This window comes from Penaeus japonicus, unplaced genomic scaffold (assembly GCF_977035675.1).
Source record: "Penaeus japonicus unplaced genomic scaffold, GWHDUDI00000001_assembly GWHDUDI00000029, whole genome shotgun sequence".
Taxonomy (NCBI): Eukaryota; Metazoa; Arthropoda; class Malacostraca; order Decapoda; family Penaeidae; genus Penaeus; species Penaeus japonicus.
Window position 1 is genome coordinate 19,935,572 of NW_028234431.1, and position 25,000 is coordinate 19,960,571.

A 25,000-nucleotide genomic window follows, 5' to 3' on the forward strand; every position below is an offset into this window, starting at 1 on the left:
GCAATATTATTGAAACGTTCAAATAAATCTGTAAAGATGGCTGTGAAATACAGGTGTAACCATTTTCAAATATCATGTTTGCCTGAGAATGGGCGATATGTATGGTATAAAAACATATAATAATATCATATATATTACTTGTTTTGCTATTTTATGTATATGATCCGCTTGAGAAATTATGATTTACCCGGCATTATGCTGTACACGCACTGTATATCCCGCATGCGCTGATGTGGAATAATTCCATACAAAATGTGCTGGATGACATCACCTTTATATATACACATAACTTTTTTTTTTTTTTTTTTTTGCTTCTCATTCATTGATCTTCCTTGATCCGTTTACACGACAGACTATTAAATAATTCAAATCTGACGTATATCTCCGCCACACGCCTTTAGCTGTCAAGAGCACGCCGAGACATGAGCTTCTGAAGTCGAGTGTTGCAGACAATGATCCACACCCCCACACCCTTCCTTCCAAGGCGTGGGAAAGTCGGTAAAAAGGTTTCCGGTTTCCTTCTCGAGGTTTCCTTAAAGTTACGTTCAGGTAACTCCGTGTACGGGCGCGTGTGTGTGTGATCTACCTTCAAGCACGACCACGCTGCTGCTATGGCAACCGCCTACACACACATTCTCTCTCTCTCTTTCTTTTTCAAATGCGTGGAAGAACGGAATGGAACACCAGCATCAACTTCTCTGTACGATGCAAACCCTAGTATAATGAGAGATAGAGAAAAAAAATCGGTCTGGTTCCCACACGCAAACCTTCCCCAACTATAGAGCGTAGTGTACGGAGAACCGCTCTAGAATTTTGGGAAGTTCCGTGCGGGTTCTAAAGTGTTCGCTCACGCAGGTGGAGGTCAAACTCACTATTTCTGGGCAAGACTGACGACGGCGAACAACCAAGATTATGCGGCCCTGTCGCCTCGGGTCCAATTTTCATCAAATCTTGGAAAATCGAATCTGTAAAATCAGCACCGCCTCTTATGCGTTGCTGTTCGTTATTCACCAGTTGAATACCGTGCTTATTCCAAAACGAACACAGAAAATGTATGTATTTTTCATATCCTATAAACCTACCTAAACTCTTGCGAATGATCATAAAACGCAGCTGCGGGTTGTCGTAAACTCATCTGACGTACCGCGATTCATAAACTGCAGGGGAAGTGAAAATCTTCTGCTTGACAAACCTAATAATGTGTAAACTTGCGAGAAGAGATAGTGAGATGAATAAAAGTCTAGTAAAGCTCAGAAGAAGTTTGTTGTTGAGAACGTCACTGAACCGGCTCGATAAAAATAAAAGAAAACGGGTCATTTCGCGGCGTTCGAGTATGGGGGACTAATGAAAACTCGTCGAAAGCCTATTATCTTAATAGAGTCGATAAATATATATAGTGTAATAACGTAATTTTCGAAAGAGATTTGGAAAATGAAATTCTTAGTCCATATTGGTTGTATTCGTAACATCGAGTTAAACAGAAAAAATCAATAGAAAATTACTTTGTACGGATATATATATATATATTTTTTTTTTTCATAGAATTATAAAAGTAACCATGAAGTTTATTTGTTAATCTAGAATATAAAACGTATTTTTGTGAATTTTAGACCAGCTTTTGATTGCTATCATTGTTAAAACTTTATCCTTATAATTGTTAACAGTAGCAGTAATAGCAATATTATTGTTCTTGTTTATTGATGTATCATTAGTTTTATTGTTGTTGTCTATGGTTATTATTCTTATATGATAATAAATATTATAATAATTATCATTACCATTATTGTTATCATCATCATTATCATAATCATCATTATAATTTCTTTTATTATTATCATTGCTATCCATAACGATTTTATCATTATGATTATTAATAATGATATCACTGTTATTATCGTTATCATCATTATTGCTGCATTATTAGTAGTAGCATTATTGTTACTAATATTAATGTTATTATCATGATTGTTATCAGTAATATTATTATCATTATTGTTATCGTTCTAGTATGTGTGTTATTGTTGTACCATCATTATCATTACATTATTATTATCATTATCACCATGATCACTATTGTTATTGATGTTATCAGAATACTTATTGTTACCAATGTTGTTATAGTTTATCATTATTTTAAATATTTTTATAACACAGCAAATAGCAATGAGATGACAGCTTACAAGAATAGATAAATTTAGAAAGAATATTCCCCCACAATTTAAAGGATATTAAGAAAATACACACTGCATTACAACGCTTCGCATTTTACATCACTAACCCCTAATCATTATTATTTCCATTTTCTGATCAGTCTATTCATACGCCTTCTACCTCCCCACAGTACAGCACTCAAAGAATAGTCAAAGGAGGACAGAAGCCAATCAAGAAAGGCTTCAGGACATTGAGAGATGAGTGTCTGAAAGCCGGCAAGCTCTATGAAGATCCCGAGTTTCCACCCAATGATTTTTCGATCAGTTTCCAAGGCATCACCAGAAGACAGTATGAGTGGAAGAGACCGCGTGTGAGTTTTCGGAAAATTGTTGGATTTTCGAGTTTTGGATTGGTGTTACTTTTGTATTCGGGGGAAGAATGGTTTTAGTTTATTTTGTTAATGGTAGAACCCCTGATAAAGATGGTGGGGGAACTAATAGTAGAATTGACAACTACATAAGTGTTTTTGGAAAATTCCGATTTTAGAATTTTGATATGATTTTTCAGTTGTCCATTGTAAGGATAGCAGGAATTATATACCTAATTGTAGCAGTATCAATCGTAAGACTGTTGCAAGCTTATGATATTTACGGAAAATATTTTGGAATTTCTAGTTGAGATTTACAGCGAGAGAAAGGCTCGTTCAGTATTATTAATTTTATGTATCAATGGTAATGATAATACCAGGATTAGTAGTATCAATCTAGTTGTCAACTACCCCCATTACCTCGTCGGGAGATTCAGCAAGAAAATGGTTCAAGTTTATTTTTCTATGTTATCAGTATTCATAATGACTTGTCAATTTTTAGGTCATACTCCTCATTCTATGTTACTTTCCTTAGGATATTGCGAAGGATCCCCATATGTTCATTGAGGGAGCCACGCGTTTCGACATCCAACAAGGAGAACTTGGTATGTAGTACTTATATAGAAAGATAATATTTTATATACATGTATATACACACATGTATATATATGTATGTACGTGTATACATACACACACACACACACACACACACACATATATATATATATATATATATATATATATATATATGTATATATACATATACATATACATATATATATATATATATATATATATATATATATATATATATATGTATATATATATATGAATATGTATGTGTGTGTGTGTGTCTGTATCTGTGTGTGTGTGTATGTACAAAGAGAGAGAGAGAGAGTAAAGAAAAGAAGGATAACTGAAATGAAACACCGCTTTTCATTCTTCTCTTTCTATTTATACCCTCATGCACTTCTGTGTAGGCCTACCCTTGACTATCATGTATCTATTTCCTCCTCCTCTTTATGTTGTCTTTCCTTTTCCTCCTTCCCTTCTGGCTCCATTTCCTTTGGCCTCTTCCCTTCCTCCTTACCTTTCCTTCATTGATTACCTACTCTTCCTCCGCTTCGTTCGTTTCTTTCCTTAACTTCCCCTTCCTCCTCCTCGTCCTTTCTTCACTTCTTTTCCCTTCCTTCCCCTTTTCTCGTCTTTCTTCACCACCGCCACCATCTCCTCCTCCACTTCCTCTCCAATTCCTGCCCCTTACTCCTCCTCCTTTTCTCTCTCCACCAATACCACCAGTCGCTGCAACCTCCATATCCACCCACTTCACCACTTCTTTCTCCACCTCCATCTCAACCCTCCCCCCTCCCGCCATTTCTCTTCCACATCTTCCTCCACCACCTCTCCCATCCTTCCCCTCCACTTCCTCCATCTCCCCCCTCCTCACTCACCACCTCCCCCCCCCTCCCCTTCACATCCTCCCCCACCATCTGTCCTTCACTCTCCGCTCCTCCCCCAGGCGACTGCTGGCTGCTCGCCGCCGTGTCCAACCTGACGCAGAACCCTCGTCTGTTCCACGTCGTTGTACCTCGGGACCAGGGCTTCACGCACATGTACGCCGGCATCTTCCATTTCAAGTGAGTGGGTTTACTCGCTGGGATTTTTTTTTTTTTTTTTTTTTGACTCGCTTTGGCGTTTATCTGAGGCTGTTTAAGCGTTTAGTTTCTGAGTATTTCTGACTGATGATTATGATGGTATGGGGAATAACTGCAACGATGCAAATGTAATGTTGATTGGGCAATGATGATGATATCAATTATTTATAACGATAATTACAATAGCAATGATGATATTGATATTAAAGATCAGAATAATGAAGACAACAGTGATCAGAATGATAAAGATAACAATAATGATTAGAAAATATATTCCATCATTGTTTTATGGACAAAATATCATTAGTTAAATTATATATCTTATCACAGCTTCAGTTTAACAACACAGATGTGTTTGTTCGTATAAAGCTTTTGTTGACTAAACCTGTGCAACAAGTAATTAGCAGCTAGTCTTTCCACTTAGCACATTTTTGCACTATTATGGCATTCTTTTATTAGTAGGCAAATATACGCATGTAACAAGCACATAGAACCGCATCACCGAGTAACTAATATGCTGTAATGCCATTTAGCATCAAATATAAACATTGTAATTCTTCTTCCTTTCACTAATATGATAGCAGTTCAGTAATATCTCTGAGCACTACGTTAGACACATGCAAAATTCACTTTAAATTGTCTGTAACATTTTTAAAACCAGGTACGTTAACACATACTCTTTCACATTATTAAGGCATAAGTTTTCTTTCTCAATTTCTTCTATTCATTTTATTATTACTATCATCATTATTTTCATTAACATTGTTATCATTATCATCATTAGTGTTATCATTATTATCATTATCATAGTTATCATTATTATCATTATTGTTATTATTATTATTATTATTATTACTATTAGTATTATCATCATTATTATTATTGATATTATCATTATTATCATTACTATTAGTATTACTATTAGTATCATTATTCCTCTTCCCTCTTCACGAGTCACGCAAGCGCCCAAACCCAAAACAAATCCCCAAGTACCACACTCATTCCCCTCCACTCTCTCAAAAGCAGAACCCGAGCCTGGTCGTGCAATCTCAGAGCACAAGGCGATCAACTAACCATTAACCATTAACCATTAACCATTAACCTCTAACCTTCAAAGACCCCTCGAGAAGCCTTCACCAATAAACTCTGTCCATAGATCTTGTCTTCAAAGGCTGACCTGGGCAGTTTTTTTTATAGGTGCCAGTGCCAACCTCCTACCACATGTTGGCGCCACGTGACAAGATGACAACGCTTCTTTGTCTGGTTGTTATCTTTACGATCGACTTTGCTTATCTTTTCCTTTTCTGGTTTACGTGTCTTCTTTTTCTTATCTGAGTTTTCGTTTGATGTTAATCTTGATCAATGCATTCAGTGCAGTAATGATAATGATAATGATGAGAGAAATAAAGGTAATGCTAATGATGATAGAAATGATGATGATAGAAATGTTTTTTTAAAAATTGATGATAATGATATTATTGTTGGTAATGATAATGATAATGATTGTGATAATAACAAATGAATAAACTTATGAATAAACTTATGAATAAATCAATAAATGAAAAAAAAACAAATAAGTAATAAACCAACAAACAAATAAATCAGCAAAAAATATGATAACACGAAGAAAATAGAAATGAAAAAAGAACCCTAATGACAATACCAAGTGTTCCCATCGCCCCAATAACCACCACAAAACCAGCAGACAGCAGATCCCTAACGCAGAGTCCCCGACAGGTTCTGGCAGTACGGCCGCTGGGAGGAGGTGGTCATAGACGACATGCTGCCCACCTACCACGGCCAGCTGGTCTTCATGCACTCGAAAACGGACAACGAGTTCTGGTGCGCGCTGCTGGAGAAGGCCTACGCGAAGTGAGTAACTGTTTTGGTGTAGGAAGCATGCGGATAGGGGAATGTTTTGATGTTTGGGCGTCTTATTTGTAATGTTGAAGATGAGTGCAATGTGCAGAATGCTATAGACATAATAGCATTATGTTATTTTAGATCAGTTTCAATGATTGATTGTCGATTTGATAGATAGTCTGAAAATCCCTGACGTTTGAAGAAAACCCAATCAACAAATCCACAAAATCAAAATCTGACCCTTCCCTTCCAGGCTGTATGGCGGTTACGAGGCTCTACGCGGAGGAAACATTAACGAGAGTATGGTCGATCTGACCGGGGGCGTCGTTGAGATGGTCGACCTTAGGAACCCGCCATCCAACCTCTTCAGCGTCATGAAGAAGGCATACCGCAGGGCCGCGCTCATGGGCTGTGCCATTGAGGTGAGGAGGACCTATGGTTTCGTGATGGGGAGGGAGTTTAGATGCGGTGGAGGGTGGGAGAGCGGATGCGAGGGGGAGAGGGGGAGAGAAGGAGTGAAGGAGAGAGGATGCGAGAGGGAGAGGGGGAGAGAAGGAGCGAAGGAGAGAACGTGCGAGGGAGAGGGGGAGAGAAGGAGTGAAGGAGAGAGGATGCGAGAGGGAGAGGGGGAGAGAAGGAGAGGATGCGAGAGGGAGAGGGGGAGAGAAGGAGCGAATGAGAGAACGTGCGAGGGAGAGGGGGAGAGAAGGAGTGTAGGAGAGAACGTGCGAGGGAGAGGGGGAGAGAAGGAGTGTAGGAGAGAGGATGCGAGAGGGAGAGGGGGACAGAAGGATGGGAGAAGGAGAAAAGGAGAGAAGGAGCTAATGAGAGAATGTGCGAGGGAGGGAGAGACATAGATAGATAGAGAGAGAGATAGAGAGATAGATAGATAGATAGAGAGAGAGAGAGAGGCAGAAAGCAGGTGAGAGAGAGAGAGAGAGAGAGAGAGAGAGAGAGAGAGAGAGAGAGAGAGAGAGAGAGAGAGAGAGAGAGAGAGACAGAGAGAGATAATTTTTTTTTTTAATAAGTTTATTCATACTATATACAGTGTATTGAGAGAGTGAGAGAGGGGGGCAGAGACCATACAAATATCCGAAAAGGGAACGAGAAACTCTTGAAGCAAACGCTATGACCCCACAATTCGTAACCTCCGCCCTTCCTTGCAGCCGGACCACCCCCAGGTGCAATCGGAGAGCATCTTGCCCAACGGCCTCATCGTGCGCCACGCTTACTCCATCACGAGGGTCACGGAGGTCGACATCGCCTCCGCTGCGCCCAAGTTGCAGGTATGTCGAGGCGGGCCTTGCGGTTGCCTGTTTTTCCCGTTGTGTTGAGGAGGAGGTTACAGTGGCAAATATTCTCTGGTTGCTCTCACATATATGCACACACACACACACACACACACACACACACACACACACACACACACACACACACACACACACACACACACACACACACACATACTCACACAAACACACACACAAAAACATAAATTGATTAAAGTATACCAAGAAAACTGAAATATATATTAACCTTTTGATCAATGGACATTGAATTTCAGCTATATATGCGTTGTCACTGTAACCACTTGTCACTGTATCCACTATATTCCCCCCTGATAAATCCACTTCACTGTAGCTCACTTATAGCTAGAAATAAAGTAAATTCCCAAGCCTTACGTAATGGACCTTATCCTTCACATAGACACATGTCGATAGATAGATTGATAGACCCTTCAAATAGAATAACCGGTCAGTATATTTATCGGCGAGGAAAAATTCATGGATAATGGACCTTATTCTTCACATAGATAGATAAATAGATAGACCCTTCATACAGAACCACCAGTCAGTACATTTTCGAACATTAGGCTTTATTGGGGAGTAAAAAAAAGTCGTTCATAAACCTCCCTATGACAACCTTCATGAATAAGCCGTTTTTCTTTTCAGACTTTACTAAGTAAGTTTCACCTTATCGTGAGATTAAACGCTAATTACCTGTGCCTTTTTTTCAAAATAAAATTTTCATCAATAACATTTCCTTTTCCGCCCCTGATTCATTCTGCTTCTCCCCTTGTCGCACCCTATACGTGTGCTTTTATTCTCTCCTTTCCCTTTATTACGTGCTGTACAAATGTAAGACGTATGTTAACCGCCGTGTGCTTCCGTAGTCATGTATGTAACATTCGCGTGTACCGTAGAAGCTTTGCAAAATAGGTATTTTCGAGTAGCATTTCCTTTAAAACGATTTTATGTGTTATATGTCCAGATTTTTTATATCTGGTTTATGCTTAAACATCTTATTGTCCAATGATACAGTTGTTTTGGTTGCCAGATTACATTTTTGACTGTGACAAAAGAAAAAGCTTTTTTAAAACTTTGATGTGCTATGTGTGTAGTATGATCACCCGTGCTTGAGTCTCAAAACGCCATCCGTTGAGCGGCCGAAGTGCTGGGGCTCTCCCCTTCTTGACCTTCGATCCCTGAGACCGACTTTAACTTCCAGGAGCAGAAACTTACGCCTTCCTTGCCCATGCCTCACCTCCAGGGCGCCTTGGCCATGGTGAACAAGTCCTTAGCGAGTTTGGGATCCATGGCCGGCGTCACAGCCGCGCAATCGGACCAGTCCAGCCTTAAATCAGCCCTCTCTTCCCTTACCAATTGGACCCTGAGTATGGCTTTCCCTGAGGTCAGTATGTGAGTGTGACATCCCTCCACTCGACGAGGATGATCTGTGCATTCATACTCGAAGGTTCTAATTTGTAATAACACGAAGCGACGCCATAACCTTAACTTGGAGTTCAGTTTCCTGTATTGTTTTTCGTGGTAGTTTGTATCGCTGGGGCCTTGTCTTATGGAATGCATATTTTGTATTGTAGATTCACATTGTATAAATTCTAATATATTGTATTCTGCAGTAGCTTTTGTTGTATTAACTTCCCACCCCTTATGAATATTAATAAGCTTACATACTGCATTGTAATTCTCACACCCATAATAGTTAGATTATCGAGCTGGCAACACCACAACCAGCTCTGGTACTACTCGAAGTGAAACACTGAATAATCCAAATTTCCCTCCATTTTCAAACTAAAACAAAGGAAACTAGCAAACTGTATTTTTAAGGTTCGGTGTCAGATTCTTGTGTTATAGGTCTTTAGTAATTCGTTCGACAGGATACAACAGACTGCGTTTTAGTTTTGTGTACATGCCATGATGACGATCACTATAATAATTGAAATAATAATAACTATTGTTGTTGTTATTGTCATAGTTATCATTGTTCTTGTTATTACTCTCTCAATGTTGTTATTGATAGTGATATCAGCATTCAGTAAAATCATATTGTTTGCCTCATTATTATTATTATTATTGTTGTCACCCTTATTATCATTATCATCATTACCATTATCATTATTGTCATGGGTTTATTATCATTATTGCCATGTTACAATTATTATCAGTATTGTCATCACATCATTACCATCATCATGTTCTTCGCCATGATAATGATCACCATCCCCATTGTCATTACTGAAGCCATTCCACCTAATAACACCATCAAAACCATCGCCCTCACCTCCGCCATTCTCAGTTCTTCCACCTTACAAACCAAACTAACTTTCATATTCTCTCCCCCCCCCCACTCCTTCTGCGCCGCCCCCTCCCCCCTGTTCCCCAAAAGGGCAAAGCCGAGCTCGTCCGGCTGCACAACCCCTGGGGGAACGAGGCCGAGTGGACAGGGGCTTGGTCCGACAAGTCCCCCGAGTGGGCCACGATCTCCCCCGACGAGAAGAAGAGGCTGGGTCTCACCTTCGACGACGACGGCGAGTTCTGGATGTCTGTTCAGGTAGGCGCCGCGAAAAGTGTCGTACATTTTGTAAGTGTGAATATCACGGAAAAAAAACAAAGGCAGGAAACAAATATGTATAATCAGATCTGTAAATTATTATTAAAAGATAGATACACGTATAATCGGATCGATTTAAACTCGTAAAAAAGGGTATACGAATCTAATAATAATAAGAAAAAATCAACTTCCTTCTCCTTTGCAGGACTACGCGGCCAACTTCACAACCCTGGAGATCTGCGACGTGACTCCGGAAGTGTTCGAGTACGACAACGACAGTGACAGCGACAGCAGCAGTGACGAGGACGACGAAGAAGGCCACAGGAAGCAGCAGAAAGTGCAAGGGCGGTGGAAGAGACTCATGTTCGAGGGGGCGTGGGTGTCGCATCACACGGCCGGCGGGTGCAGGAACTTCATTAGTGAGTGATGAGGGGGGGTGTTATGAATGAGATGAGGGATTGCGTCACGAAGGAGGTGGGGGAGATGTTATGAATGAAATGAGGGATGATGTTTCGAAAATAAAGATTGGTTCGAAAAACGGACAGTCTCAGAGAAGAAACAGCAGTGAGCTTACCAATTAATAAAAATAATAATAAAGAAATAATAATTAAACCGAGGTTGTTTCGCATCATACATATATTTCATAATGTACAATAAGTAGCTCAAACCTTTCCGTCCTCGACTCAATAGACACATCATTATAAAATGTAAGAATACATAAACTTACAATTCTAAAAGGAGGCCTGAATCCCCTTCAGAAACCTTCGCGACTAATCCTCAGTACACGGTCAAGCTCGAGGACCCGGATGAAGATGACGACGACGACCTGTGCACGATGGTCGTCTCACTCATGCAAAAGAACGTAAGGCAGCTCAAGAGGTACGGCGCCGAATACCAACCCATTGGTTACACTATTTATCAGGTGAGGCGCTCAGATGTTGCGGTGTCCTTGCACGAATATACACTCACGTGAATACAGTAAATGGCAGTGTTTGTAAACTATATCTTAAACACACACATACCATATGTGTATCGATCTATCTATATTTATACATATATATAATGTATATGCATAACTTTATATATATATATATATATATATATATATATATATATATAATATATAATATATATATATATATATATATATATATATATATATATATATATATATATATATATATATTATATTATAATATATATATATATATATATATATATATTATAAATATATATTTATATATATAAATATATATATATGTATATATATATATGTATATATATATGTATATATATATAATAAATATATATAAATATATAAAATTAGATACACATTAAGTAATAATCTTCACATTACTTTCGCAGCTTCCCCCTGAAATGGAACCGGGAGTCAAACTGGACACCGAATTCTTCAAGTACAACGCAAGTTACGCCAAAGTTCCTTTCTTCCTAAACTGTCGCGAAGTAACAACGAGGTTCCGTTTCCCCGCTGGATATTACGTCATCGTCCCTTCCACGTTCGAACCAGAGATGACCGGAGAATTCCTCTTACGAATCTTCACGGAAGCCAAAAGGCTCAAGTCCTCTGCTTCTTAATGCAGAATCGGTGTCGGGTCATCTGTTTGTTTTTTGTCCTTGAAAATGACTGTTGACGAACGGGAATTACCTGATTTTTTTATGTAACAAGGCATATTATTATTCATATAGTTATAAAAAATAACGAAAGACAAAAAAAAAGACAAAACCTACATAGCTCAACCCGAATATAAACTCTAAATTACCTCCGTTATTATCGACGCGAAACGGAAAACGTCTTCCAAGGAATCCGTTTGGCTCTCACCTCTCATAATTAGCTTCCAATGTCCTCTGATGTGCCTAAATAGCCGTGACCCATGTACGTAAAGACCTACCTCAAATTCATAATGATTTGAACACCCTGCAGTGCCAAGGAATGTGTTCCGTGTTGTGTCTGACCGCTGTGGGGTGTTCGCCACTGTCTTTCATCATTAACCTCAGATCATTTCGATATCAAATGGTGCTCTGGTCTTTGGATATTTACTCTCCTTTTGTAAACTATTTCATCATGGTATCTGTGCCAAATCCTGGTTTGGTTTGCCAGACTGTGTTTTAAAGATTGTGCAATATGATTTTTATGAAATGTGTTTTCAATAAAATGTTTTTATGAGCCACTTCTTTTATTATTTTTTTTTATCAGACAGTTCTACTGAAATTATTTCATTATAAAAACAGACATATACACAGCTTTATACTATATATTCCCATACAAACGGAAAAAAATATGGATCTATAGATTTATTACTTTCAATACGAGTATTTTCCTAAATATCACATTTCATAGCTGACACATCTCATTTAGTCGGTTTGTCAAAGAAAGGGTTTAACATTATTTATTTACACAAAATTAGGCACGTTTTCATTAACCATATGGTCAATACAAATTCTTAAAACAAAACTTAAAGTATCTCACTAAACATGTACAGAACCAAAAATAGTTACCCATCGCTCTCAAAAAATGGGAAAAAAATGAAATAATTGCATTTTCCTTCAATTCTCAGAACCAATTCGCTTTTTGAGCCAATGCAAACCATATAAGTGTAAAGTCTTTATTCATATATTCAGAAAAACAGTAATTTTCCAACAATCATTTTCTTATTATTTTTAGATTGATTTCAATAAAAAAAAACACACACACACAAACACCTCTTCTTCTATCTATCTATCTCCATCCAATAATCCTGTTCCTCATTCTCCTCCTCTTCCTCCTCCTCTTATCCATCCTCTCGTCACACCACAGCCCGTGATAAAGTTGACTAGTTTGTTGTATCTTCAGCGTTGCGTTTCCACCCTTCCTTCCCCCTTAGCAGCAACTGTCCTTCACTCGGGACAGGGAGGAATCATTCAGGGAAGTGTTCAGGTTGATGGTGCTCTTGGCCTGCAATTGTCACGTGACGATTACGGGGGAGAGTGAGGGGGGAGGGGGGGGGCTGTGTTGATGATGGTGAATGATTATGGAAGGAGTGGTTGCGATGATTGAGTGGGAGGAGGGTGGAAATGATAGTGGTAATAATAATAATGGGGATGATGATGATGATGATGATGTTAATGATAACGATAATAATAACAATAAGACTTGTACTACTGCTACTACTCACAATAATAATCATTGTCTTCATAATGATAATAATGACAATAACATTAATGATATTAATGATGATAACAGCAGTAATAATGATGATAAAAATAATTGTGGTTATGATAGGGAAGTGGTGATGGTTACGATTATGACGAATAAGAATAAAATAACAAAAATTATAACAACAATAATAGTAATAGTAATAATAGTAGTAATAGCAATAGCAGTAGTAGTAGTTGTTGTTGTAATAGTAGCAGTAGTAGTAATAATAACAGCAATAAAAATAACGATAAGATCATCATAAACATTATCAATATAATCATTATGTATCCTATATTCGAAATGTAGCAATATTCTGGATTAAAAATGTATTTTTTTCCAATATATGGAGCCTTTTAGCCCCATACCTAAGCTAATTTGAAGAATATTCAATCTGACATACACAAATGGGCAAGGAGAATAGAGTCATTCTGCAATGAATTAAAAAATAAAATGTTTACCTCCGGAGAATATCCGTAAACCATCGAGTCGATTTCGTCAGCTTTCCGAAGCATTTCTGTCGCGACAATTTCAAACATTTCCTCGATGCCTGAAAGAGGAGAGATGAATCGATTGATATAAAATGTTCTGACAGATGGACGGTTAGTAGCCTTGTCTATTCTCGCTTGTTTATTATTCATTGCAACTATTTTAAGATTGAAAGGCAGATGTGTGTTCTTATCCGCACTGCAAATGAATGTATTCAACACTTCTTAATCCTCCTCCCCTATCATTACCATCCCCTTACTTCCTATCCCTTCTATCCTCCCGCCCCTACCCTCTTTCCTTTATCCCTATCTATCCTCCTATCCCCTCCCTCTCCTCCTATCCCTTCCTCTCCCCTTATCCCTTCCTCTCCTCCTCCCCCTTCCTCTCCCCCTATCCCTTTCTCTCCTCCTATCCCTTCCTCTCCCCCTATCCCCTTCCTCTCCCCTATCCCTTCCTCTCCTTCTATCCCCATCTTCCCCCCTATCCCTTCCTCTCCCATCCCCTTTTCTTTCCCTTTACCTTCACGTCCCTTCCATTTTCTCACCTGTTTCATCCATAGCCGAACTCTCAAGGAAAATAGCACCTATAGAGGCAGCATACTGTTGGGCGACATTTCTATCCACCTCTCTGTCCTGGTCAAGGTCGCACTTGTTGCCCACCAGTACAAGCATGAGGCCCTCCCCCACCCGCGAGCTCAACTCTGGGGGCGGGGAGCAAAAAGGGTGTTAGGGTGGGCGTGACTGACTGTTTGATTGATAGTGGGAGAGAGTGGGAAAGAGTGAGCGAGTGAGAGAGTGAGTGAGTGTGTGTGAGAGTGAGATAGAGAGAGAGAGTAATGTGTATATAATTGTGTGTTAGAGAGAGAGAGCAATGTGTATATAATTGTGTGTGTGTGTTTGTGTGCGCATGCTTATGTATACGGAATGAAAGATGCGTATTTGCATATACGAGTGATATGGGTGTATGCGGGCGTGGCATAGAGAGATAAAAAAGGAGAGAAAGAGAGAAATAAATGGGAAGAGAAAGTGACAGATATATATATATATATATATATATATATATATATATATATATATATAGAGAGAGAGAGAGAGAGAGAGAGAGAGAGAGAGAGAGAGAGAGAGAGAGGGAGAGGGAGAGAGGGAGAGAGGGAGGGAAGGAGGGAGGGAAAGAGGGAGGGAAGTAAGGAGGGAGGGAAAGAGGGAGGGAAGTAAGGAGGGAGGGAAGTAGGGAAGTAGGGAAGGAGGGAGGGAGAGAGGGAGGGAGAGGGGGAGAAAGAGGGAGAGAGAGAGAGAGAGAGAGAGAGAGAGAGAGAGAGAGAGAGAGAGAGGGAGAGAGAGAGAGGGAGAGAGAGGGAGAGGAGAGAGGAGGGAGAGAGAGAGAGAGAGAGGAGAGAGAGAGAGGAGGGAGGGAGAGAGAGAGAGAGAGAGAGAGAGAGAGAGAGAGAGAGAGAGAGAGAGAGAGAGAGAGAGAGAGAGAGAGAGAAGAGAGAAGAGAGAAGAGAGAAGAGAGAGAGCGAAAGACAGAAAGAGAGACAAAAAGAGAAAGAAAAAGAGAGAGATCGCAATGAATGCAAACAAACAAAGTACACGAAACAGCTAATGAAATGGACAGCCCTCAAGAATGACATCGCAGCCGTGAGATCAAAATCCAACAGGTGATGCACGACAGCGGCCGCAAGTGTGCACAGGTGTGACTCGAGCCCCACGCCGCCACCAGTCGGCAAAGCCCGCCACGTGACCGACCGCCTGTGGGATCCGTAGCGGGTATCCTCTTTCACGTCTCTTTGCTTGCTTTGTTCAGACAATTTTCCTGTTAAAATGCGCTTCATCTCTTTGGCTTTTCGTTTCGGGTATACATTTCTTTCTTATTTTACTTTCTGTCTGTCTTTCTTTCTTACAGGATGAAGAAAGGCGTAGATAAATACTGATTAGTGCATAATACGCGATGGTAAACGATCGATGAACACATGTTCAAACTGGGAGCAATAAAAAAAGAAAAAAAGGAGAAATAGTTCTAATACAAAAAGAAGGAAAATTGGCAATTTGTAAAATAACTAATAAACAAGACGCAAACAGACAGAGAATCCTTAATAATAATAATAATAATAATAATAATAAAATAATAATAATAATAAAATAATAATAATAATATCAATAGTAATAATGTGATAATAATGAATATGAATGGGGATGATAATAATAATATCAATAACAGTAATTATGATGATGATGAGGAGGAGGAGAAGGAAGAAAAAGTGGATGATGATGAAGATAAAAATAACAATAAAAATACAAAAAACAACAACATCAACAATACCAATACCAAGAAACATAAATACATACCATGTACCCAAGGCTGGATATCATTATAGGTGTGCATTTTTGTAATATCGAAGACGAGGAGGGCTGCGTGCGCCCCTCGATAGTACATGGGCGCCATTGACCGAAACCTTTCCTGTCCTGCAGTATCCCACACCTGCAAGCATGAGTATGATTGCCTTTCGTTGTGCATGGGATACATAATTATTGTATAATGAATTAGCATACGAGGATGGAGGTGGAATCGGTGATGGTTAGGACGATTGGAAGAATCATTAGTAATGAAAGAAACAAAGTAATAGTAATGATAGTAGCAATATTATTAATAATGATAACGAAACCTCTTTATAACTCGACTGAGTTATAAAGAGGATTCTGTCAAGATGTTTAAGGATGAAGATCTATTTGAAGGGTTTTGTGGCTTTTCATTTCTTTTCAATGAAGAATGAATATAAAAAGGAGATGATAGGATAAAGATACAAAGTAAGTTATAAATACCGTACACACGCAACGGGTTTGAAGCAAAGATGGTCATGTATGTATTCATTTCTCCAACGAGATTCATTTTTAATCCCCTGCTCTACTTGATCATGCTTAAATGACATAATTACAGTAGTCGGATTTTATTTGTATATTGTATAATTATATCTAAATGTATTCACTCTAAGCAATCGCAGAAAATATGTATGTGATTAAATTTTGTTTATCCCTTTAACTATTTAACTGCCTTGTCTCCTATCCATCCTTTTATCACTAGGATTATCACTCCTCCTCCTCCTCCTCCTCATTCATATTTGCATAATCATCTAATCATCTCATCTTCTTATCTTTTCTTCCTATTATGTAACTGAACTGTCTCCTCAATGCGTATGATTGCCTTTCCTTGTATATAGGATACATAATTACTGTATAGTGTGTTATCATACGAGGATGGAGGTGGAATCGGTGATGATTAGGTCGATTGGAAGAATCATTAGTAATGAAAGAAACAAAGTAATAGTAATGATAGTAGCAATATTACTAATAATGATAACGCATCCTCTTTATAACTCAGGCCCTCGACATGTTTAAGGATGAAGATCTATTTGAAGAATTTTGTGGCTTTTCATTTCTTTTCAATGAAGAATAAATATAAAAAGGAGATGATAGGATAAACATACAAAGTAAGTTATAAATACCGTACACACGCACCGGGTTTGAAGCCAAGATGGTCATGTATGTATTCATTTCTCTAACGAGATTTATTTTTGATCCCCTGCTCTACTTGATCATGCTTAAATGACATAATTACAGTAGTCGGATTTTATTTGTATATCGTGTAATCATATCTAAATGTATTCACTCTAAGCAATCGCAGAAAATATGTGATTAAATTTTGTTTATCCCTTTAACTATTTAACTGCCTTGTCTCCTATCCATCCTTTTATCACTAGGATTATCACTCCTCCTCCTCCTCCTCCTCATTCGTATTTGCATAATCATCTAATCATCTCATCTTCTTATCTTTTCTTCCTATTATGTAACTGAACTGTCTCCTCAATGCGTATGATTGCCTTTCGTTGTACATGGGATACATAATTACTGTATAATGTGTTATCATACGAGGATGGAGGTGGAATCGGTGATGATTAGGACGATTGGAAGAATGATTAGTAATGAAGGAAACAAAGCAATAGTAATGACAGTAGCAATATTACTAATAATGATAACGAATCCTCTTTATAACTCAGGCCCTCGACATGTTTAAGGATGAAGATCTATTTGAAGAATTTTGTGGCTTTTCATTTCTTTTCAATGAAGAATGAATATAAAAAGGAGATGATAGGATAAACATACAAAGTAAGTTATAAAAACCGTACACACGCACCGGGTTTGAAGCAAAGATGGTCATGTATGTATTCATTTCTCTAACGAGATTCATTTTTAATCCCCTGCTCTACTTGATCATGCTTAAATGACATAATTACAGTAGTCGGATTTTATTTGTATATCGTGTAATTATATCTAAATGTATTCACTCTAAGCAATCGCAGAAAATATGTATGTGATTAAATTTTGTTTATCCCTTTAACTATTCAACTGCCTTGTCTCCTATCCATCCTTTTATCACTAGGATTATCACTCCTCCTCCTCCTCCTCATTCATATTTGCATAATCATCTTATCATCTCATCTTCTTATCTTTTCTTCCTATTATGTAACTGAACTATCTCCTCAATCCTCTTTCTCTAACTTTCGATTTCCTTTTACTGATCTTACCTACTCTCCATTCTCTCTCTCTCTCTCTCCTCTTTCTACCTCCCATTCTCCTTGCTCTTCGTCTTCCCCTTCTTCTTCCCCTTCACCGCCCCCCCCCCCTTTCCCTTTTCCTTTCTTTCTCTTCTTATTCTCTTCATCCTTCCCCTTTTCCTGCTCATCCTCCTCCTTTTCCTTCCCCCCCTCTCCCTTTATTGCCCCCCTTCCTCCCCTCTCCTTCCCCCGTCCCCCTTACCTGCATCTTGACCTTCGTATCATTGATAATGATTTCGATGTTGCTGAACGAAGCGCCGATGGTGGACGACGTGTTCCTGCTGAACGTCTTGGTCTCGTAGCGGGTCACCAGGGACGTCTTGCCCACACCTGTTGGGAGGAAGGCGCTGAAGAAGGCGTTGAAGAAGTATTATTCATGGAAGTACTGGAGCTGAGACTCTGATATAGGAGAGACATACTTGCTGATATTATCTATCGGGTGCTTCGAACGAGTACCGGTTGTATGAACAATGCTGGTAGTTATGGTTGTTGAACTGGTTATTGTGCTTGTGTCGATGTCTATGTTAATTTGTACTTGTAAAAACGACAACTCTCTAGGTATTTTGACTTAAACTCGTTACCGACATTTTCTAAAGGCCGATCCACACTTACATCCATTTATATCTATACCAATTCAAACCTTTACTGGTATTAAAAGATAACTGATCTATTCTCCAAACAAATTCAGCTCATAAAAGCACCAAGAAGAGATGAATCACAACCTACAACCATGGCTTCGTCGAAAGAGTAAGACATCACCCTTTCCCTTGGCATTCGCGTCAACACTAGCTAACTTCAAACCTTTATATCTCGGAACAGAAGTAGCATTCATACTCTGTTTATGTATTCTGCGCTTAGACTTGCACCGACATAACTTAAGTTCTTGGTTCTCCACTGGCGTTCCTTGAGGTTAGGTTCTTTGTCTCTCAATCCGACTTGGATATTTTAGTTCTATCATTTTGGTTGAAGTTAATGGCGATGATACGATGGTTACGATGGTATTTAATATATTCACTGATACCATCGCGTAGGCATTTAAAGTCAAGTACTAAGGTTGGATCCTGACACTAGAAAGGTTATCGACCTTACTGAAAATTATTTCAAGTCATGCTAAATAGAGACAGAAAAATAAAATCAAACGAAAATAAACAATAATCCAGAGACTATTACAAATATAAATATAGAAGTATACCGATTATACAAGACACTGAGGTCTAGAGCGCACAAATCACCATATCAGAGATAAGAACAGAACACTGACTAACAATACCCTCGTACCCCACCCGTCCCCCTGAGCCTCATGCCCAGAACCCCCGTCCGTCACATCTCACCTTGGGACCCCAAAACGACCACCTTCGCTCCGATGGTCTTCATTTTCCGCTTGATCAAATCACCTCTTCTCTTCTCTCCGACTTACTTTGCTTCTCGACTCTGTCTCCTTCTCTGATTCACCTTCTCTCTACGTGAAATAATTGTTATCAAGTTGACATGAGAGATATGACGTTCTTCTCTGTGTGTAAACAGTTTATCATTCTAGTCCAGGTCATCACTTGGGTTCTTTTAATGATTACGATTAATTCATTATTATCACTTTGCACAAAGGGTTCTTATTTCAATTCACGAATCATATCCTTCCCATTGGCATAATCACTGATGATGGGTCACATACACTGGCAGAGAAACGTTACGAGAGTAGAGTTTGTGTTTGGATACTGAGTCAGTGAGACCTTGATGCCTCTGCCACTCATCCACAACGTCTAACTGGCATCTCTTCTCTGTAGTTGCCAATGCGTGAATTTACGTGTTTCATTTTCCTGTTCCATAATTAACATACCCGCAGTATTTCAGTGATGAATTATTGGTAATATTTTTCTATCTAGATGTAAGTAAATAAGCAAATAAACATCTTGTATACTTTCGGCAACTGGCTGAAAAAAATAGTTGTTCAAATATCCGTTGACAGAAACATTCGTTAGAGTGAAAAAGAAAAACAACCCAGAGAAACGGCCCACGCACCATAGGCCCATGTTATAATCATCTTCAATGGAAAAAATGCAAATTCTTGTCTGCTTAATTTCCGCAGTGTTACTATATATCATTACTTAAAAGATTTGTTTATCTGTTCATCTGTCTGCTTCCTTCATGTGTTCATTCTTGGGGAAATGAAGAACTTACACGCACTCACACATGGACACACGCCATTCAAGCGATATTTTCATATATCAAATAACGAGGTAAATGATTTATAGTGTTTCATTTACATCACATTCCACAAACTAAAAAAAAAAAAAAAATAATAATAATGCAACAATGCTATACCATTCTGATATCACACTGTCACGCTTTACAGAACCAGAAATTATTTGTAACTTCGTAATTCTCTAATTCTGATATTATTGAGATTTGTGGATCCAGTGTTACATGAAATTTCTTATACATTGAAATATATTTTTAATCTGACCTCTATTTTTTAATGATTCTTATTAATGTTACAACCATCATTACTATAGTCAAACGTTTCTTTTATCACAGTTATGGAAATGTTACTCCTACATGCTAAGCTCCCAAACGAAAGTCAAAAGTTTACTATATATTTCTTATCACTGAGAAATCTCTCACTATATTTGCATACTGTATATCTCTCTCTCTCTCAACTGAACTGAGATTGGGGTGAGGATAACCTGTGTTACCTTATCCTTTCGAGATGTAAGTACCCACTTGTCTCAATATACTTGCCAAAGTCAAAGTCAAAGTCAAAGTCTTTCTCTCTCTCTCTCTCTCTCTCTCTCTCTCTCTCTCTCTCTCTCTATATATATATATATATATATATATATATATATATATATATACATATATAAGCGTGCATGTGTGTGTTTGCATTTATGGGTGTATGTATATATAGATACATATATAGAGATAAATAGATGGATATCAAATAAAAAAGTGAAGCACAGAAAGGCAAGAAAAAGTTCATACCCTGACCAAAGTCACCCCAACATTAATCCCTCTCGCCCTCCCTTCTTGGGTGTCTCGAGTCCCCGATAAGACGCCACTAGCCATTTCTATCTCAAGTGCACCAACGCCAGAGACGGACAGGTAGACTTCTTGTATCGCGCCGGTTTTGACATTTCACTTCATCCTTCGTATTGACATGACGTTAGACACTCTGGAGCTATTCGCTGGTTGTTTCGTTAATTTGTTTATATGTATGTATACATATCTTTATACACACACTCAGAAACATACATATATGTATATATATATATATATATATATATATATATATATATATATATATACATATATAAATGTATACATATATGTATATATATATATATATATATATATGTATATATATATATATATGTATATATATACATACATACATACATATATAAAAAAAAAAAAATATATATATATATGTATATATATATATATATACATACATACATACATACATATGTGTGTGTGTGTGTGTGTGTGTGTGTATATATGTATATATACATATATATATATATATATATATATATATATATATATATATATATATATCTGTGTGTGTGTGTGTGTGTGTGTGTGTGTGTGTGTGTGTGTGTATATGTATGAGGGTGTGTATGCATGTATGTATAGACACACATGTATAAACACATCCACAATCAGAAAAGGAGCATAAGTCGTCGTCGAGGGTTCGTCACCGGACAGATTAAATACAAAATCTATTAAGACTTTTGCTTTGTCAGTCATTAGTAAGTACTGTATATGTATATTTATATGTATGTGTACATGTATATGTATATGTATATATCTATATTTATATCTATCTATATATATATATTATATACATATGTATATAATATATATATATATATAAATCACAGTGTGTGTGATAATTCGTCATGTCAGAAATAATTGCGTGACGATTTCAACTACGGCTTTTTTGAAATGGTAAACAATCCTGATGCGAGATCACAATCTACATTTTCTTTTCTCTATGAAGCTATATCGACAACTACAAACGCTAAAAAAAACATAATCCAAAAGTTAGTCCCTTGAAACATTAGATTAGAAAAATATCAAATAAAAAGCCCAATATATAGTATCTCTACCACAAAGGAAATGTTTGATTTCTATTTTTTTTCATTTATCCAGGTTAAAAAAGACTCATGTGTATCCTTTTATATTTTACTGATATATCTATGACACTGAGTTTCATAAACTCAGATTATTTGGTCCCAAACATTGCACAGGGAAGCTTCGTAATTAAGACAACTATACAATTTGGCGAAAAGCTATTCCTTATAGTAACTTCGGCAATAAAACACCTGAATTTAGACCATCGTTTCTCAGCCAAATGGCTCCAGAGACCACATGTAAGGAGTACACGGAAAAAAATAAAATGAAGTGACTCCTCTGTCTAAATATTAAGTGATTAAGAATGAATTGTTATAGTCTCGATATTCAGTCTCAATGTTAATTTTAGTTATATGAATATTTTTCAACAGTGCTGAGAACAAACTTATAAATTATTGCACAGCCAATCTGAGAACATCATGAAATTGATTCGTGACAGCCAATCAGAGCTTCTGTATATATCCTTCCGTCCTAATCCTTGTATTAACTTGGTTCTAAGAAGTTTTGCAGGAAAACTTTGAGATTTCTTAATTTAACCTCCATCTGCGGGTAACTTGCTTCGAGCTGAGTCACCACACCCGTGTAGGCGTGGGCGCGGGCGACGAGTCTGCTCTTGAGACTTTGCTGGGCCTCTTCGGAGTGGGCGGTGAGCGTCCTGTAGCGACCGTCCCTGAGGGCGGTCAGGTGGCGGAGGCGGGCGCGGTGCTCCTGAAGTCGTAGCTGTTCCTGATTTAGGGTGAAGCGTGAAGTGTTATCAGAAAAAAAAAATCCTTATCTGAATTTGCATTTAAATCTTTCTATTTTTCAGTTTTATCTTATCGCATATCTCATATTAACTAGTCTATGATTCATATCGTATCCATATCACAGTGTCCCTGTAACATAGACGTAAACGAACCTCCTGCTTCTTGACGAGTTTCTCCTCGAGATGAGACGCAGCTTCCTGAAGGAGGCGCACGTTCTGAGCATAAACTCGCTCCTTTCTCAGGCACTCGTCCTCGGCCCGCGCGCGCTCCTGCCTCGACATGTCAGTGGCTTCCTGCAACTCGTTCAGGCGCTGCAAGGGACGCAGATCTGAGTCAAGCTTTTGTCTATAATTACTATAGGATTGATTAGGAAAAGCAAAGACCGAATTGTTAATGATAAGGATGATGATGATGATAATGATGACGATAGGGATGACGGGAATGATGATGATGAGGATGAAAATAGTAATAATATTGGTAATATCAAAATTAATGATAGAGATAATAATAATGATGATAATAATGCTAGAATAACAATAATAACTATAACAATATTGATGATAATGATAATAATGGAAATGGTGAAAAAATAATATCTTGTAATAATTGTGTGGCTTTATTTAAATAATGATCATAAAAAAATATGTGAAAGTAATGATAATAGTAATAATAATAACGATGATGAAGATGATACTACTACTACTAATAATAATAATGATAATAATAACTGAAATGATGATCATAACTAGCACAACACCATGAAAGCAACAACATCAAAACTGCAAACACAAACAACAACAACAATCATCTAAAACCACCACCACCAATCAATCAATCAATCAATCAATCAATCAACGCCCTCTTACCCGCTTGCACTTGGAAATCTTCCTCTTGAGGATATCCTCCTGCATGAGCCTCGTGGCCTTGGCGGAGTTGGGATCCCGGCGGAGTTTCTCGACGGTGGCGATCGTGCGGGTCTTCAGGGATCCTTCGACCGCCACGCTCTGCTCCAGCCGCCCCGACAGGTCCTTCTGCGTCGCCTCCAGCATCCTCCAGCGGGCCTGGTAGTGAGGGGGTGGAGGGGTAGGAGGAGGGGGGTTATTTGTTTTTGTTTTTTGTTTGATTGGTTGGTTGTTTGATGTTTGGTTTTGTTGTGAGAGAGGGAGGGAGAGGGAGGGAGGGAGGGAGAGGGAGGGAGGGAGGGAGGGAGGGAAGGAGGTAGGGAGAAAGAGAGGGAGGGAGGAGGGAGGGAGAGAGGAAGAGAGAGGAAGAGAGAGGAAGAGAGAGAGAGAGAGAGAAGAGAGAGAGAGAGAGAGAGAGAGAGAGAGAGAGAGAGAGAGAGAGAGAGAGAGAGAGAGAGAGAGAGAGAGAGAGAGAGAGAGAGAGAGAGAGAGAGAGAGAGAGGAGAGAGAGAGAGAGAGAGAGAGGGGGAGAGAGAGAGAGAGAGAGAGAGAGAGAGAGAGGAGAAGAGAGAGAGGGAGAGAGAGAGAGAGAGGAGAGAGAGAGAGAGAAGAGAGAGAGAGAGAGAGAGAGAGAGAGAGAGAGAGAGAGAGAGAGAGAGAGAGAGAGAGAGAGAGAGAGAGAGAGAGAGAGAGAGAGAAGAGAGAGAGAGAGGAGAGAGAGAGAGAGAGAGAGAGAGAGAGAGAGAGAGAGAGAGAGAGAGAGAGAGAGAGAGAGAGAGAGAGAGAGAGAGAGAGAGAGAGAGAGAGAGAGAGAGAGAGAGAGAGAGAGAGAGAGAGAGAGAGAGAGAGAGAGAGAGAGACTGAGCAAAATAACTAACTAAATCAATACACACAAAAAACACGTAATCCCACGAAACCGTATGGATCCCTTTCCCCCCTCCCATTCCCTCCTCCCGCCTTCCGTCACCTCCCTCCCTCCTCTCCCCTCCCGTCACCCTCCCCCTCCCCCTCCCCCCTTCCCCCTTCTGACCTGCATCCGGTT

At 38.7% G+C, this 25,000-nt stretch overlaps 3 protein-coding genes across 10 annotated transcripts in view; 1 reads left to right on the forward strand and 2 right to left on the reverse strand.

Annotated features, from left to right (window-relative positions):
• The window catches only part of LOC122248099 (calpain-B), a 31,592-nt gene extending 19,519 nt beyond the window's left edge, over positions 1-12,073 (forward strand). For 4 of the 8 annotated variants that reach the window (XM_086554010.1, XM_043007918.2, XM_086554012.1 and 1 more), the window contains exons 3-13: positions 2,342-2,521; positions 3,054-3,123; positions 4,038-4,155; positions 5,911-6,045; positions 6,290-6,458; positions 7,203-7,322; positions 8,545-8,727; positions 9,724-9,888; positions 10,094-10,307; positions 10,647-10,810; positions 11,254-12,073. In XM_086554010.1, coding sequence (XP_086410136.1) covers positions 2,342-2,521; positions 3,054-3,123; positions 4,038-4,155; positions 5,911-6,045; positions 6,290-6,458; positions 7,203-7,322; positions 8,545-8,727; positions 9,724-9,888; positions 10,094-10,307; positions 10,647-10,810; positions 11,254-11,484 — 1,749 coding nt within the window. In that variant the 3' untranslated portion in view covers positions 11,485-12,073. The remainder of the gene's footprint in view (positions 1-2,341; positions 2,522-3,053; positions 3,124-4,037; positions 4,156-5,910; positions 6,046-6,289; positions 6,459-7,202; positions 7,323-8,544; positions 8,728-9,723; positions 9,889-10,093; positions 10,308-10,646; positions 10,811-11,253) is intronic. The other 4 variants (XM_043007920.2, XM_086554014.1, XM_086554013.1 and 1 more) reach the window with 2 other exon arrangements.
• Positions 12,065-19,691, reverse strand: LOC122248100 (uncharacterized). The gene is made up of 6 exons (XM_043007921.2): positions 19,511-19,691; positions 18,382-18,509; positions 15,916-16,048; positions 14,115-14,270; positions 13,543-13,631; positions 12,065-12,841 (listed from the first exon to the last, which is right to left on the reverse strand). Exons 1-6 carry the CDS (start codon positions 19,551-19,553, stop codon positions 12,767-12,769), a joined length of 624 nt encoding a protein of 207 aa, XP_042863855.1. The 5' UTR covers positions 19,554-19,691; the 3' UTR covers positions 12,065-12,766.
• A 2,656-nt stretch (positions 19,692-22,347) lies between these two features.
• Positions 22,348-25,000, reverse strand: part of l(2)41Ab (lethal (2) 41Ab) — a 10,501-nt gene continuing 7,848 nt past the window's right edge. Inside the window, 4 exon segments of the mRNA XM_086554015.1 lie at positions 22,348-23,036; positions 23,209-23,367; positions 23,923-24,117; positions 24,989-25,000. The exon segment at positions 24,989-25,000 is cut by the window's right edge and continues 204 nt beyond it. Of these exon segments, the coding sequence (XP_086410141.1) occupies positions 22,794-23,036; positions 23,209-23,367; positions 23,923-24,117; positions 24,989-25,000 (609 nt within the window). The 3' untranslated portion in view covers positions 22,348-22,793.